This window comes from Brachionichthys hirsutus, chromosome 3 (assembly GCF_040956055.1).
Source record: "Brachionichthys hirsutus isolate HB-005 chromosome 3, CSIRO-AGI_Bhir_v1, whole genome shotgun sequence".
Lineage (NCBI taxonomy): Eukaryota > Metazoa > Chordata > Actinopteri > Lophiiformes > Brachionichthyidae > Brachionichthys > Brachionichthys hirsutus.
The window spans coordinates 6123163-6137289 of NC_090899.1; the positions used below are offsets into that span (position 1 = coordinate 6123163).

Below are 14127 nucleotides of genomic sequence, written 5' to 3' on the forward strand. Positions count from 1 at the left end.
TAAATGACGGATTTATGGAATGCACCAATGGAAAACGTGGACGGACATTTTAAATCCCGCCTATACCGTCCTCGTGGTCCAATCACAGCGCTGTGTCTGGGAGCGACTGGGCGGGGCGGGTCCATCCCAGACGGAGGTAACAGGTTGCAGTCGCTGCGGGATGTTCTGTTCTCGCTGTGGCCGAGTTGTTTTTCCACCCACTTTCCTCCGCGTCTGCCTGAATGAAGGCCCGCGGAAGTGTCTCGACATTAAGGAGGCGAAGTTTTCTAATAAAGGCGCACCGGAATAATTCCAGAGAAAGAGGTAACTTTGAAGCGAACTCCATAGCGCCTGACAGCTAAACTAACCCCGCAGACGCGTCCCTTTCTTCTCCCGTATCATGTTTATTCATTCGGTTAAGTTGCTTGTCTTGTGATTTCCTCCAGTGTTTTGTCTCTTTAGGCTTCCCATGAGCCCGTTTCGCTCCATAGCCGACGTTAGCTAAAGGGATATGAAGGGGCAGAGCTGATATGAACTCATAGTTGTAATGAATAACCTTTGAATACTCCAGTTAGCGTAAATAACATTAGAGCCGTGCCAGACAATGTCAAATTGTGTCGGTCATCTCTGCAAGTAGAGAAAGTCACATTTCTCTGTTGCGTACTACCAGGGGTGTTTGTCACCTGAAAGACTAAACTCTGGGAAAAGCATTTACCTCAGAACCTCTGACACTACATGCAGTGACGTTTGTGGTTCTTAAATGTGTTCTGCATAATAATCCAAGACCTAAGTGTGTATATGTATGTATATGTATATATATATATATATGTATATATATATTTATACATGTATATACTGAAGAGCAGCTCTTAAAAGGAGACACGCTTAAAGATTAAATTGGTGTCTGATGAAAGTAATGCCAGCAAAGGATTGATTTTGAAGTTCAATAATTGTAAACACTTCACTGACACACACACACACACACACACTGTGTAATGCACGTTTATGTACTCATGTACTGTACTATATGTTGTCTTTTGAGTTGTGTTTGGTGACGCTGAGCTTCTCTTTGTGACCTCAGTGCCAGTCCTCTGGAATAAATGGCTGTTTGTTTGGGTGGAAACGAGCAGCAGTGTCAGGTTGTGGCCAGATATTGACCCGCAGAGGGACGAAGAGGAGCTGCTTTTATGTAGAGAATATAATGGACTGGGAAAATACCCCGAGGACCGAGTTGCTGCCCGGCCTCAAACAATACAGGAAGCTGTGTTGGTTTGGACCAGCACTGATGTGTGTACATCTCCAGATTCCAGATTTTACTTCTTAATGATTGGCCTCTCAGGAAATGAGACGAGCTCCTGCGAGGTGTTTAATCCTTCAGTCTTTACTTGGTTAAACTTCAGCGTTTGCTGTTTGCTCCAGTCGTGTCGCGTTGTTAAAAGTCACATCCTAGAAAATTAACCTTGTCTTTATGTTAACCATTTCATATAATGTAAGCAACAACTCCCAATAGAGAAGCTTAATCTAGATTGATTACTTGTTGATTGAACATTTCATCTTTAGAGAATTAAAGAAATCAAAAACAGCAGGCGCCGTAGCAACGCCTAGATTTACAGAAGCACTCTTTCTGTGTCCTACTTTTTATACGAGGATGTTTATTACACTCTGCACAAACACAATGAGGATGGGGGGGGGGGGGGGTGTAGGGATAGGTTCTGTCTCCCATCCGTCCGTCTGTCCATCGCATTTCGGAGAGATGTGTGTTTCACACTTGTTTTCTAGAAGTCCACTAAGAAATCGGCGAGGAAGAGAGTTTAGTGAGAACAACATCACGCTTGCTGCAATAAGATAAACGGCGCAATGGGGGGAGCGAGGATCCTTCTGACAGCCTCAGAATTTCTGCCCTCGTTTTCCGCCCCACATCACCTGGACAATAGGATGGGTTGCCCCCCCCACCCCCCGACCCTTGTTCATAGAAAAATGAAACAAAGTGAAATTGTATTCACAAACATCTTGTTGCTGTTTCTTTTATTTATCCGTTAGTCCGCTTCGCACTCTCCGGAGTGGCAGATCGGCTTTTCCCAGGGCAGCGTTTCACCTGAAATCGATGGATTCCCTTCGTCACGGGGTGAAACTGTAGCACATTCTTCAGCGTGCGGCGTGTTTGAGCGACCTTGCTGTGGAGGTCGTGTGACTGCAGGCCTCATGCCAGGCTACACAAATGCGTTGCGACATGATGCTTCCTCTGTGGTGAACTAAAGAATTGAATGACTGTGCGTCTGATGAGCAGGTCCGGCATCCAAGTGATGGAGCTTTGCTCAATGCCGGACCTTTACTTTTACGTGTTGCTGCAATAAAGCAAGAACATTTAAGGTCATCCATCTTGGCTCGTTTTACTAATTGTTTTCTACGCTTCTTAAATGTAAAAAACGAAGAAATGTGTTCAAAACTGTGTGGGTGCAAAGCAGAGTTTTGGTGTTTACTTTTGCCGTTAATCCTTGCGCGTGTCGGAGACGAGGCTGTGCACAGGAACGGCTCCGACTTCGGATTTTTTATCACAGGGGTGCTGATAAGAGAAGAACAAACTGGGCTCTCCCTCCCAGTTCCACAAGCCTCTTTCCGTCTCTCCGTCTCTCACCTTGGAGAACTGAGAAAGGCAAGTACAAGGTGCAGAGTTCATGAGAAAGAGGAGCTAGTTTAGTGAGCCGTGTAATTACGCAGAGAGCACGTTGCTCCGTTATCCAACACCCGGTGTGATCAATAGCACAACGCTGTACCAGAAATGTTCAATTCCAGTGCCTTGGATTGTTGGCAGTGGCCTTGACTTAGTGACTAAAGCGTGACACACATTAGGTGAGTCTCAGAATTACTCAACAGGAGCGTTTAGATTAGAGGAAAAGGTGCAGAAGGGAAAAAAGAAATGGCAGATGTTGAGAATTTAACTTGCTAGCTACCAAATCACCCGTCTCCGTTCACGCTGCCACAGGCCAGCCGAGCGAAGCAGGTAAAGTATCTGCTTTGGTAAACTTCCAAACGTTGGGCAAGGTGTGTCTGAGCGGAGCGCGGAGAAAGTGATGTCTGGGTGTGTGCGTTCAGGTTAATGACTAATCAAGTGCACGGAGGCCAAAGTCCACACAAACAGTCCAAACCCAGGCAGGGAGGCTTCATTCTAAATCTATAATAGTTCAAGGTAAAGAGTGTAGACGCTGAACCGACACTGGATTTACTACGTTGATGTGAATATAAGTGAGTCTGAAAAAAGGAAACGATATAAAAAAATAAAGAAACCAAATGACAATAAAAGTCCTGTAAAGTTGTTGTCAGTGCTGTCTCCATAATGGCGCGAGGTTTCTTTTTCGCTATGTGTCACGCTGAACCTTGTCATGTGGGTGGGGGAAATGTGAGTGTGTGGTTGGAAGCATCTCACAGATTAATCTGGATCTGAAATTATTACAATGCAGCAAATGGATTTGTTTTTGTGTCTGAAAAGGACAATGGGTCAAAAGTAAACGGTATCCTTGCTTTGTTCTTCTCTGCCTTTTCCCCAGCATGAACACACCGTCTTTAGGTCACAAGACCCCGCTGGACCACGGGGTCCAGATCCGCTTCATCGACGACCTCTGTGACACCGGTGGGGGCCAGTCAGGGCCCCACCCCAAGACAAAGCCTCCAAACGCCTCCAAATATGGCGTGGCAGTCAGGGTGCAAGGCATTGCTGGCCAGCCGTACGTTGTTCTGAAGGACGGGCAGAAAGGAGACTCTTACGGGGTCCAACTCAAAAGCGAGTGCCACTCTGGCTACAGTAGCCTTCCCCGGAGGAGAGAGAAGGCAGAACCGGGGTCACAAGGGGCAGATGCAGGAGGACAGGGAGGCGCGTTACGACGAGCCCAATCCCATGGCTCGCTGCTGGATAGGGACGGAGAGCGAGGAGCGAGCAATGAGGATTTCCATCTGTCTCGGCCGCCAGGAGACGGGAAGTCTGGTAGTTATGGGAATCTCGACGGAGGACTCGGAGTGAGCGGGGACAGAGAGCATGTCTGGGACGCTTCATACAAGGCGGGGCTCAATGGCTCTGGGAGGAGCAACCAGTCCTACGCTGACTCTCCTCATCAAACTGCACATCTCTCCAATCAGAGGCCGACTCCTGTCAACAGACCGATGAGCAGGTTCGATGGTGTCGCCAGCGAAGGCCCTCAGAGAGGATTCCCTCCTGCGTATCGCGAGCCCAGAGCTGCATCGCCCCTCCTCACCCCAAACCCCTACACCTCGCCCCCGTCTTCAACGCACAGCAGCGTGGGAAGAAGCCAGGGTGCTGTCACTCACTTTCCTGGACCCTCCGCCAATCAGTGGCCCCCACCCCAGAAGTATGCCGCTGTGGAGACCCCTCAAGCCAATCTGTCCGAGGCACACGTAAGGAGCAAACGTCTCACAGGTGGACATTGCATCTGCCGGACAGTGACCACCACATGTTGCGTCGCATTCAACATTGCAAGAGCAGTTTTCTAATCTGTGTCTCAAGGTGACCCCTGACCTTTTGCTGGACCAGGGTCCGAGTGCAGAGACCAGCAGTGAGAAGGAGCAGGTCATGCAGCATGTGTACAACATCCTGAGACGAGGGTAAGGATGCATGCGGCAGAATGCGACTTTGTTTTCCGATCATAATCCCAGGGTTACATTGGTCGGAGTGTCTGGCGTTCCTCCCTGCAGGACCAATGAGAGTGACGTCGTCACTAAGCACAAAGTCAAGGTCATCTGTCAGAAGATACAGAGTCTGCAGGTTTGTTCACGGAGAGAATTTAGAATGGTGAAAAGCACTAAATATAAAAAATAAAGGGCAAACGGAAGAAAACAGTCTATCCTGTCATTTTGTCCTTCAGCCCAAGGAAAGACCTCGTGAAGAGTGGATGAGAGAAAAGAGGCAACTGGAAAGAGAAGTGGCCGATCTGCAAAGTGCACTGCAGGTGAAGCGAAGGGTAAGAGAAACCGATCAGGTTTATTCGTATTCGAAGCGTGTGCTTCAGATTAATCCTCAGATTAATCCTTAAAGCCCCTAGGAACACACAGAATACTCCAACTTCAATAATAACTCATTATATGTCGGTTAGCAAGGTGGGCAGCTAATGGCTAAACTAATCCCTTCTGCCTATTGATTGAGTGGCAAATGCACGACAATGACATTTTCCAAAGGGCCTCTTCCGATGTCTGCCTGATGTCTAATGTTTCACGGCGCTCATTTATTCATCGTGTCTGCTTTTCGTGTAGGACTCTGTCAGCGACTGCGTTCCCACTCTGAAAGCTGAGCTGGAGTCCTGTCTGGAAGAAAACCTGCAGCTCAGAGCGACGCTGGACCGGAAGAAGCAGGAGTTGAGCGGGACGCAATCGGAGTGAGGAGGCCCCCCCCCCCCGAGAGCATGCACATATTGTCGCTGCCCTGACTGTCTGGCATCACTTCAGCATTTCTGTTGGTGTCGCGAATGCAAGCAGAAACTAGAACAGATTCCAGTGTTTAGAGGAGCAGGAGAAGAGCTGCAATGGTAAAGTGGCGAGTCATTTGAATTGAAATCATTTCAGCTCTACTGTGTGTGTGTGTGTGTGTGTGTGTGTGTGTGTGTCCTCTTTTCCTGACAGGCTGATTCAGTTACGAATGGATAGAGAGAATGCGGAGGCACGGGTCAGAGGAATGGAGGACCAGCTGGCCGAGCTTCAGGATGAACTGAGAAGAGAGACTGTCAACAAGACGGTATCACAGAAATATGCTCCAGACGGGACCCACCTCGCACCTACGATCTTAAATCTAGATCAACTTGCAATCTCAAGAGCTTTTTTTTTTTTTTTTTACAGCGGAATACTCGAAAGTATAAAGTCAATACTTTTTTAAATTTTTTTTTGCAGGACCTAATGTCTTTTCAGGCACAGCTGATGGAGGTTTTCCAGCTGAAGCAGAAGCTGGAGGAGGTGCTGAGGCACAAAGAGAGGGAGCTGACGGCCCTCAAAGGAGCTCTGAAGGAGGAGGTGACCAGCCACGACAAAGAGATCGAGCTGCTTCGAGAGCAGTACAGCGTTGACATGGAGAAGCTCCGTGGCAGCATGGAGCAGGTGTCTCAGGTGTGTGCTCAGACACAGTAGTTAGTAGTAGTAGTATCATACCCGATCATCCGTAAACAAAAGTACCTCATTCACGTTTTCATCCGTTCATTCGCTTGCTGTTTTATTCCTCTTTCGAGGGTCATATCCGTTCATTGGCTTTTCAAAGACATTTCGTGCAGAGGGGGGGGGGGTAGTTCTCATTCCTTCTTCTCCTGTTTTAGTCCCATGCGGGGATTGAGGCAGAGCGGTTGCGTGTAAATGCGTCGATGCGGTCCCTCCAACAGCAGCTGGAGGACTGTAGGGACGAGAGCAGCCATTGGATGGAGCAGTTTCACGCCACCAGAGACGAACTTCGAATGACGAAGCAGGAGTGAGTCTTCAAAATGTGTTTATTGTGCCCGACCTGGGCTTGTGGATCCCAAGGCTCACTAGCCACATGGTTGATGCTTTATTTCCTGTTGTTTGAACGTTAAATTGTGACTTATTGGATCATCAGTGAATGAAACTGTGACGATTCACCTCCACAATCCAAAAGCTGCTGATCAGATCATCAAGCAATACTTTTTTTATATGTTGCTGTTTGGGTTAAATGTGTTTAAATAATTATTGTCAGCATCTTGCAAGCTCGTCTGGAAAAGGAGGAGGCGGAGGACGAAGTAAAGGAGCTTCAGGAGAAAACGAGAAGCATGAAACAACAGATCCCAGATCCGAGCCACACTCAGACTCTAAAGCAGGTGTAGTACACAGATACTCAGCCCAGCGTGTCGTCCAGGGCACGGATGGATACATATAATGAATACATCTGACCTTCTTTTAGGACCTTCAGCGATGCAGTGCTGATCTACAGAAGGCCAAGACAGAGTTGGAGAAACACAGGACAGAGTTGGACAAGAAGGTCATGGAGGGCATCGCCATAAAGAAAGCTCACCAGACTCAGGAGGCAGAACTGAAGTATGAGATCAACCGGCTGAAGGACCAAATGCAGCGAGTCAAAGAAGACGTCGCCAAGGCGCAGGAGAAAAGCAAACGGGTTGGTGCCATCATGTGGTGCTGGTACACAAGAGACAACTGATAGTAATGCGTTTTACACAAATCACCTGTTTAATACTGTATGTATAATCATCATTCATCTCCAGCAACATCAGTCATTTTTCATCAAAGTCATTTCTTTGTCTTTCTGCTCGTAGCTCCCGGACCCGGCTGTTGTCTCAGAGCTGGAACAGAAGCTTGAAGCGGCGCGGAGGGAAGTTAGTCAGCTCAAGGAGAAGCTCTCAGTCGCTGAGGGCGACCTGGGGGCGAGTAACGCTCGCCTCGGTAGAGCTCAGGCAGACTTTAAGTCACTCCAAGATACTCAGCAGGAGCAGACGGAGGCCAATGCGCGCCTCAAAGAGAAACTCTCGCGGTTGGAGGTTGGTCCTGTTAATCGTGATCTGCTGTGGTTTCCCAGAAAGCCGTAGATCATTGTCCTTCATGGCTTCACCAGGCCCAGCTGCAGACCAACGCCACGGAGAGTTCTGAGGCCGAGCTCGCCCTCCACACTGAGGCGAGAGCGCTGAGATCTGAGCTGGAGGAGAGCAAGCGAAAAGCTTCTAGACTGAGCCAGGAGCAACGGGAATTCAATCTGCGTCTGGACGACACGGAGAAAGAGAAGGACGTGCTCAAACAGACCGTCGACCAGCTGGGGGAGGCCAAACGGCAGCAGGAGAGCGCTTTGGAGAAACTTAACAAAGACGTGAGATGGAGATCCTTTTTTTATCTTCACCGACAGATGGAGGCTTCTACAGCTCGCAGCGTCCGATATAGGAATCAACGTTTATCCTCTCTCTCATCCGGTCTCCTCTCTCAGTACGAGTCTCTGTCAGTGAGCTCCAGAGAGGAGGCGCAGGCTTTCAGGCATCAGCTGGAGGAGCATAAAGAGAGGGCACGCAAGGAAATGCAGGAGGCGCAACGACACGGGAGCGACGCTCAGAGTGAACTGGAAAGAAATCACGTAAATCTCAGAAGACTGGAGGAAGAGGTGTGTGGTGTCGTGCAGAGGGCCGATGACACACAAAGACATTTCACAACATTCACCCTCACATTACTGACTAAAATAAACGCAACAATTCTTTAACTAGATGTCACGACAGAAGAAGGAGTTTATTCTTGCATGTGAGGAGAGGGACAACCACCAGCTGGATAAAGAACTCCTGACCAACAGAATACGCCACCTCGAGGGAGAGTCGGAGACCAGCAGAAGCAGCTGTAACGAGAGAGGCCGGGAGATTCGCATCCTAGAGGTAACCATGACGACAGCTCTGGGCTGTGCGTAGTTCTGCTTCGCATGCATCAGTAGTATAACTAAAGATAAAGATTCTATTCCGCGATTGGTGTAGAGACCTGTTTAATGTACATTTTACTTGCTTGCATGTTTAAACTCGGCGCCATCGACGCTCATCCAGGCTCCTTCCTAAGCGTCCGATTTAAATACGGTCTCGTCTTGTTGCTGTCAGGACAAACTGAAGCGCGTGGAGCTGGAGCTGGATGAGGAGAAGAGCAGCGTGGAGATGATGACGGATCGAGTGACCAGGAGCAGGGAGCAGATCGATCAGCTGCGGGCCGAACTCATGCAGGAGAGATCCTCCAAGCAGGACCTGGAGCTGGACAAGAACGCCATGGAGAGACAGGTAGACACGCACACACACACACACACACACACGCACGCACGCCCCTCTTCTGTTCTATTGCTGACCTGCCGGTTGTCCGTCCCTGCAGCTGAAGGAGCTGAGGGGTCGTGTCGTTGATATGGAGGGTCAGTCTCGCTCCACGGCAGGGATCTCCCAGCTGGAGAACAAGATCCACGATCTGGAAGAACGTCTTCGGAGTGAGGAAAGGTACAGTGCAGCAGATGGACGACTTCTGTTCTCCTTGTTTGATGTTCAGCTGCGTGTCAGAAATGTAAATTATGACCTAGAATTCATGCTTTTGTTTTCTAAGCAAATATTTTAAAACTGATTCTAGAAACCGTGTTTTAGGTTCCATCTTCAAAACGTTTCTATCATCATTTTACTTCCCTTTAGTTCAGCCGGGCCTGAATGGCTACAAAGCTGCTTTGTGTAAATGCCTTGCTCAAGGGCATTTTACTTATCAGCATCGTGTCGTGGCGCATGCGCTGTTCCTTTCTTGTTTACGTGAAGGGAGAAGAACGCCGTGCTGGCGGCTCAGCGGCGTCTGGAGAGGAAACTGAAAGAACACGCCATGACTCTGGATGAGGAGAGACTTGCGCACAACGAGCAAAGAGACCAGGTATTCGTGCTTTCCAACATTTCAACATGGAACTCAGTCGGCACTAAACTTGTATAACCTTATTCTGTGCCTGCAGCTCACTCTGAGAGTGAAAGCTCTGAAGAGACAGGTGGACGAAGGCGAGACGGAGCTGGAGAGGGTAGATGGAGCGAGGAGAAAGGTTCAGAGAGACATGGAGGAACAGATGGAGCTCAAGGAGGCCTTGGAGACCCGAGTCGCAGTATTAGAAACTGAGCTCAAGTAAGTGTTTCCTTCTCTTCCTGTCCGAGTTGTGACAGCCGGATTATCTGGATGTGTGTGTGTGAGAGTCAGACAGTGAATTGTTACAACACTTACCGGGTGGAGACTTATAATGACTCCCTGAAGGAGAGTATTTCACAGGGTGATGTTTGTACAGTTGTCAAAGTGTGAGAAGTTATATTAAACCAAACTGCAGCAGATGACCAATATGCCTAAAAAGGGAATGTGTGTTGTTCCCCTTTTGTGCCTGTAGAGGGAGCACTACAACCGAGTGTTGGCTTTCTGGAGAAGTGTGTCTCAACTTGTTGGGTGACAAGGATTGTTTATTGATAATATATTATGATTTTATGTCACAGGAGAAAAACCAGTGCAGCGATGCGCCCAATTTTGGACTCGTCTGCCCTCAGCTCCGATGAAGACTGCGATTATGACCCCAACACCATCACCTCCATCCTCACCGAGAGCAACCTGCAGACGAGCTCGTGTTAAGGCGACATCTCGGGTGAGGGTGGGAAAATGTAAGCAAGAGGGTAGGTCTGCTGCAGGACGATGTGCGTCACGGATCATACGAAGACCTCTGAGGTAAAGGGAGCTTGGACTGAAGGAAACGAAACAGCTCTTGTGTTTTTGTCTCTCCACATTTCCTTCTGTCATGATGTCTAGTGACGTACTCCATTGCATTCACGCAGCGCACTAGTAAAACGCACCACACAAAGTATTTAGCTGCATTTCCATGGAGCTAGTTGCACAGTGAAATAGAACTAGAAAATACCTCTCACATTTTAGTTTATATTCAGTATGTCGATCCATTTCTGGATTCTGATTCTGATATAGTTTGACTTTCACTGAATGATCCATAATATGCCTTCTTCATTTCATTACTGCTCTTTGTTTAACAGTCACCAGCTCAACGAATCCACAAACGTCCTACCCTAGGATGTAGAAATACTTGATAGCACTTCTGAAATCGAAGATCAAATTCCGCGATTGCATTCATAATCGTTGGGGATTTAAAGAGAACCTATTAGTTGTGTAACGCTGTAATTATTACACTAATTTTCTACCAAATCTGACGGTTAAATTGCTGCAAACTAATCATATTAATAGATTTCTTCAGTTGGTTTGCTTTATTCTGTTTTTTCATGAATACACTAAATGTATCTGTCAGGGACAATTTGTATGGACCCACAGTGCACCCTCCGGTAATCCCTAATTATAGTATGGCACTAATAATATTTGAATTGGACAGAGACTAGATGTCGCATGAAGATTTAAATTGCCATAGTTGCTGTTGAGTCTTTTTTTCACTGAGAGCGTTTCTTTGTAAAAGTACAGCAGACGTTTGGTTTTGTTTATAACTGGGATCCTTCGCACATTTAAGACGAACTAATGGCCAAAATGTATTCCTGTCGTCTAACAAGTTTATTTGAAGCTGCACAAAGTCTATGCATTCCTTTATAAAAGGTATTGGTACATTTCATTTAAGTTCAGTCCCTTAAGATATTTTGATTTGTATTTCTTGATTTTTTTTTCTTTTCTAAATGTGTTAAATTAAACATTTGTAGATTTTTGTACACTCTTTCAATGAAGATGCTATAATTGTCTTGCGGTTCAATGTAATGTTTCTGTCTTTTCAGTCACACTGGTTGTTAATTATTGTTAGATATTTGACACCCTGTTTGAGAATGTCGGTTTGTCTTTGTAACAATTACCAATTGGTAATCAATCACTTTATTCATGGTTCTATTTCTGTAATGGCACCCTCTGGGGGTTCTTAGGATGGTCACATGTATACTTGAGAAAAGATCACTGTTGAAGGAAATAAAAAATGTCTTCAAATCAGATTAAAGTTTGTGTGTAGTAATACGTGCAGCATTTACACATCGGATGTATATAAGAATTGATTGATTACCTGATCATGTGATAAAGTCAGATTATTTTTCTCATTATTTTTCAATTGTGGTTAAGGTCTTGGCTCGACAGTTACAGAATAAAAAGACAATATTTAAAGTAGCTTTAATTAATTTTTAAAATAACTAGCAGATTATTAATAAATCAAAAATAATGGTGTGAAAGGTTTCAGAAAAGCTTCAGCTCATTGTTCACGTTTCCTGCCTGCAGCTTTACTGTTTTGGTTCTCTGCCACCTCGCTTGTGTTCTGACACAGCAGGAAGTTGTCGAGTGTAGAAGAACGTTCAGCAGCTGTAGAGCAAGATAAAGAGCAGGAATTAGTAGCAAACAAACAAATGCATAAATCCAGAAGAGAGCAAATCGACTTTAGAAACTTAGATTTGCCACAGCAGTAACTCCACACGTCTTCTTCATTCTGAAGCATCTTTCAGCGTCTCATGTCACAGTCATGCTACAGTATCCCCTCAAACACATTACTATTGTTAGTTTTCATGAAAGAATGTGCTGACCCATCGTTCACTGAGTGCAGAGGCCACGGCTGAGTGCCAGTGTTGTTGATTTGTCCTCTTATCTCTTGTTGCAGAGTTGTTTGTTTGCATCTGTTATAAGGATCATGCAGGGAAGGCTAATCTGTTGATGAACGTGTACTCTGTTCCTGCTTATTCATGCATGAGTATTGTTTTCACAGGCCTGGAGAAATAAAATAGTGCAGATTTTAGCTGTCAAATAACACATTTGTCCATAATACAGAAAACTAAAAGCAGAACTAAAGCTGTGGTTCTTCTATATATTGATCCAAATTCAGTTAATTTGTTCCAGAATCATATTCTGATTCCAGATTTCCAATTGAATTGCGCTGATGTTCTTTTCACACACGCACACCTCATCCATGTCTGTGTGAACATTACAATCACGTTTCTGTAAATATCAACAATCAAATACTGTGTAGGAGCTGAGTTGGATCACCTTGACCGAAACTATACGGCCCACACCCTCGAAGCTTCAAAGATTTGTTTGTTGAAGCGTAAACCTTACAAAGCCTGCATTTCAGAGTTGTCTGTAAGAAATGAATTATAGGATCACCACGGGGTGAGGCACAAGCGGAATGCGTGGGGTCAACCCGAGATCAGTGTGGAAAAGAAAACCTTCAACAGAAGTGTAAGCTATTTCTGAACCAAAGCCTGATGCCAGAAGATAAGCCCCCTGATAATACCTGCAGCTCCTCTGTAAATCTGAGAAAAGTCTCTCCATGGCAATGAAAAGAAATCCACACCTTTATACTTCATGCCAAAGCGTTTTGAGAATTTTGGACATTTTTTTCCCCTTCTTTTGGGACAGAGATGAAAGTCCAGCACCCTAAAAGGAGACTTTGACTCTGGTTATTTATGTACACGTGTTGCGTTCCATCCTGTTGGACATTGTAAGATACTTTTTTATTTATTTATTAAATGTTTTGAGACGCTGCCATGGTGTCTGGCCCTCAGAAGTGCACTGGCCTCCTGCTGATCCTGACAGATTTTACTGCACCCCCTGTGGTGCTATTGTGTTATTGATCTTCAAAAACCTTAAAAGACCTTTTCCTCTCCTGGTTGCTGGGATTTTAATGTGAAAATCCTTTAAACTATTTATCTTTTTGATAAGATATCTCACATTGAATTTTTTCTGGAAAACCAGAGACGTATCCATGACATAGCACGTCCTTCCAGAGTAGCCAAACCCGCACAGCGTCACCATTGTCACCGCCACTTGTTTGGCTTGACTTCAAAATACCAGCGTGCATACTTTCTACGGGCAGGAATGGGTTTTCATATCATTTTCATTTCCTCATGAAGTTCACTGTCCTCAATAAGGTAATAATGACTGCTTAGAGTGCCGTCACTGTTTTTAAGAGGAGTATTTTTATATCGCCACGCGCTGTGTCACACTGTTGCACCATAATAATAAAAAATCATGCATCACTTTAGTTTCATGTTTAGTTTGTTATGATGTGTGCCTTAAGCCGTGGGCCTTCTCACGATTTTATTATGCTCGCATAATGACAATAAAGAATCTTGAATCTTGAATCACTCAGAATCTCTCCGTTCTTTGGGCACAACATTATCCCTCTATTCTCACGCAACATGCGTTGCAGCTTTTCTTTAACTTGATCAGACCTGCTCTTTCAGTTGATGTTGAAATCCTTTTTTGTTTTGTGGATTATTCTCTCCTTGTTGTACATCAGGAAACACAATAAGAAAGATTTAAGGCCCATGACGCTCTTCCAAAAGTAGTTTTTTTTTTTTTTTTCCTGACTCACTGTGTGTCCCTGTTCAGGAGCAGTGTTGGTGTAAACACAGGTGAACAGCAGGATTCAGATTCCCAGACAGGGATGCATGTAAACAAACAGACCTTCATGAACTGTCTGGTCTGTGGGTTCTTCTGGCTGCTTGTGGTCAGCTGTGTGAAGCAAACACATAGTTTTGTTCCCGCGCCCAGGAAACACACCGTATAGGAAGGTGTCAGATGTTTGTTGGTGATCCGGCTCCATGGAAACGATCTCACGCAGCCTTCATGCCACACTGATGATTAAAATGTCTGAATTACAGTTACCTTGAACTATTTCCTCGTCAACTGTATTTGTGTGTGTTG

At 45.8% G+C, this 14127-nt stretch overlaps 1 protein-coding gene across 1 annotated transcript; it reads left to right on the top strand.

The window, feature by feature from the left end:
• Positions 1-3525: 3525 nt before the first annotated feature.
• LOC137914912 (cingulin) lies at positions 3526-11418 on the top strand. Its single transcript, XM_068758402.1, has 19 exons — positions 3526-4386; positions 4496-4593; positions 4684-4753; positions 4854-4949; positions 5239-5360; positions 5605-5716; positions 5869-6081; positions 6285-6433; positions 6677-6797; positions 6881-7093; positions 7251-7472; positions 7547-7795; positions 7910-8080; positions 8181-8342; positions 8556-8729; positions 8818-8936; positions 9240-9348; positions 9425-9588; positions 9945-11418. Exons 1-19 carry the CDS (start codon positions 3526-3528, stop codon positions 10075-10077), a joined length of 3558 nt encoding a protein of 1185 aa, XP_068614503.1. The 3' UTR covers positions 10078-11418.
• Positions 11419-14127: the final 2709 nt, after the last annotated feature.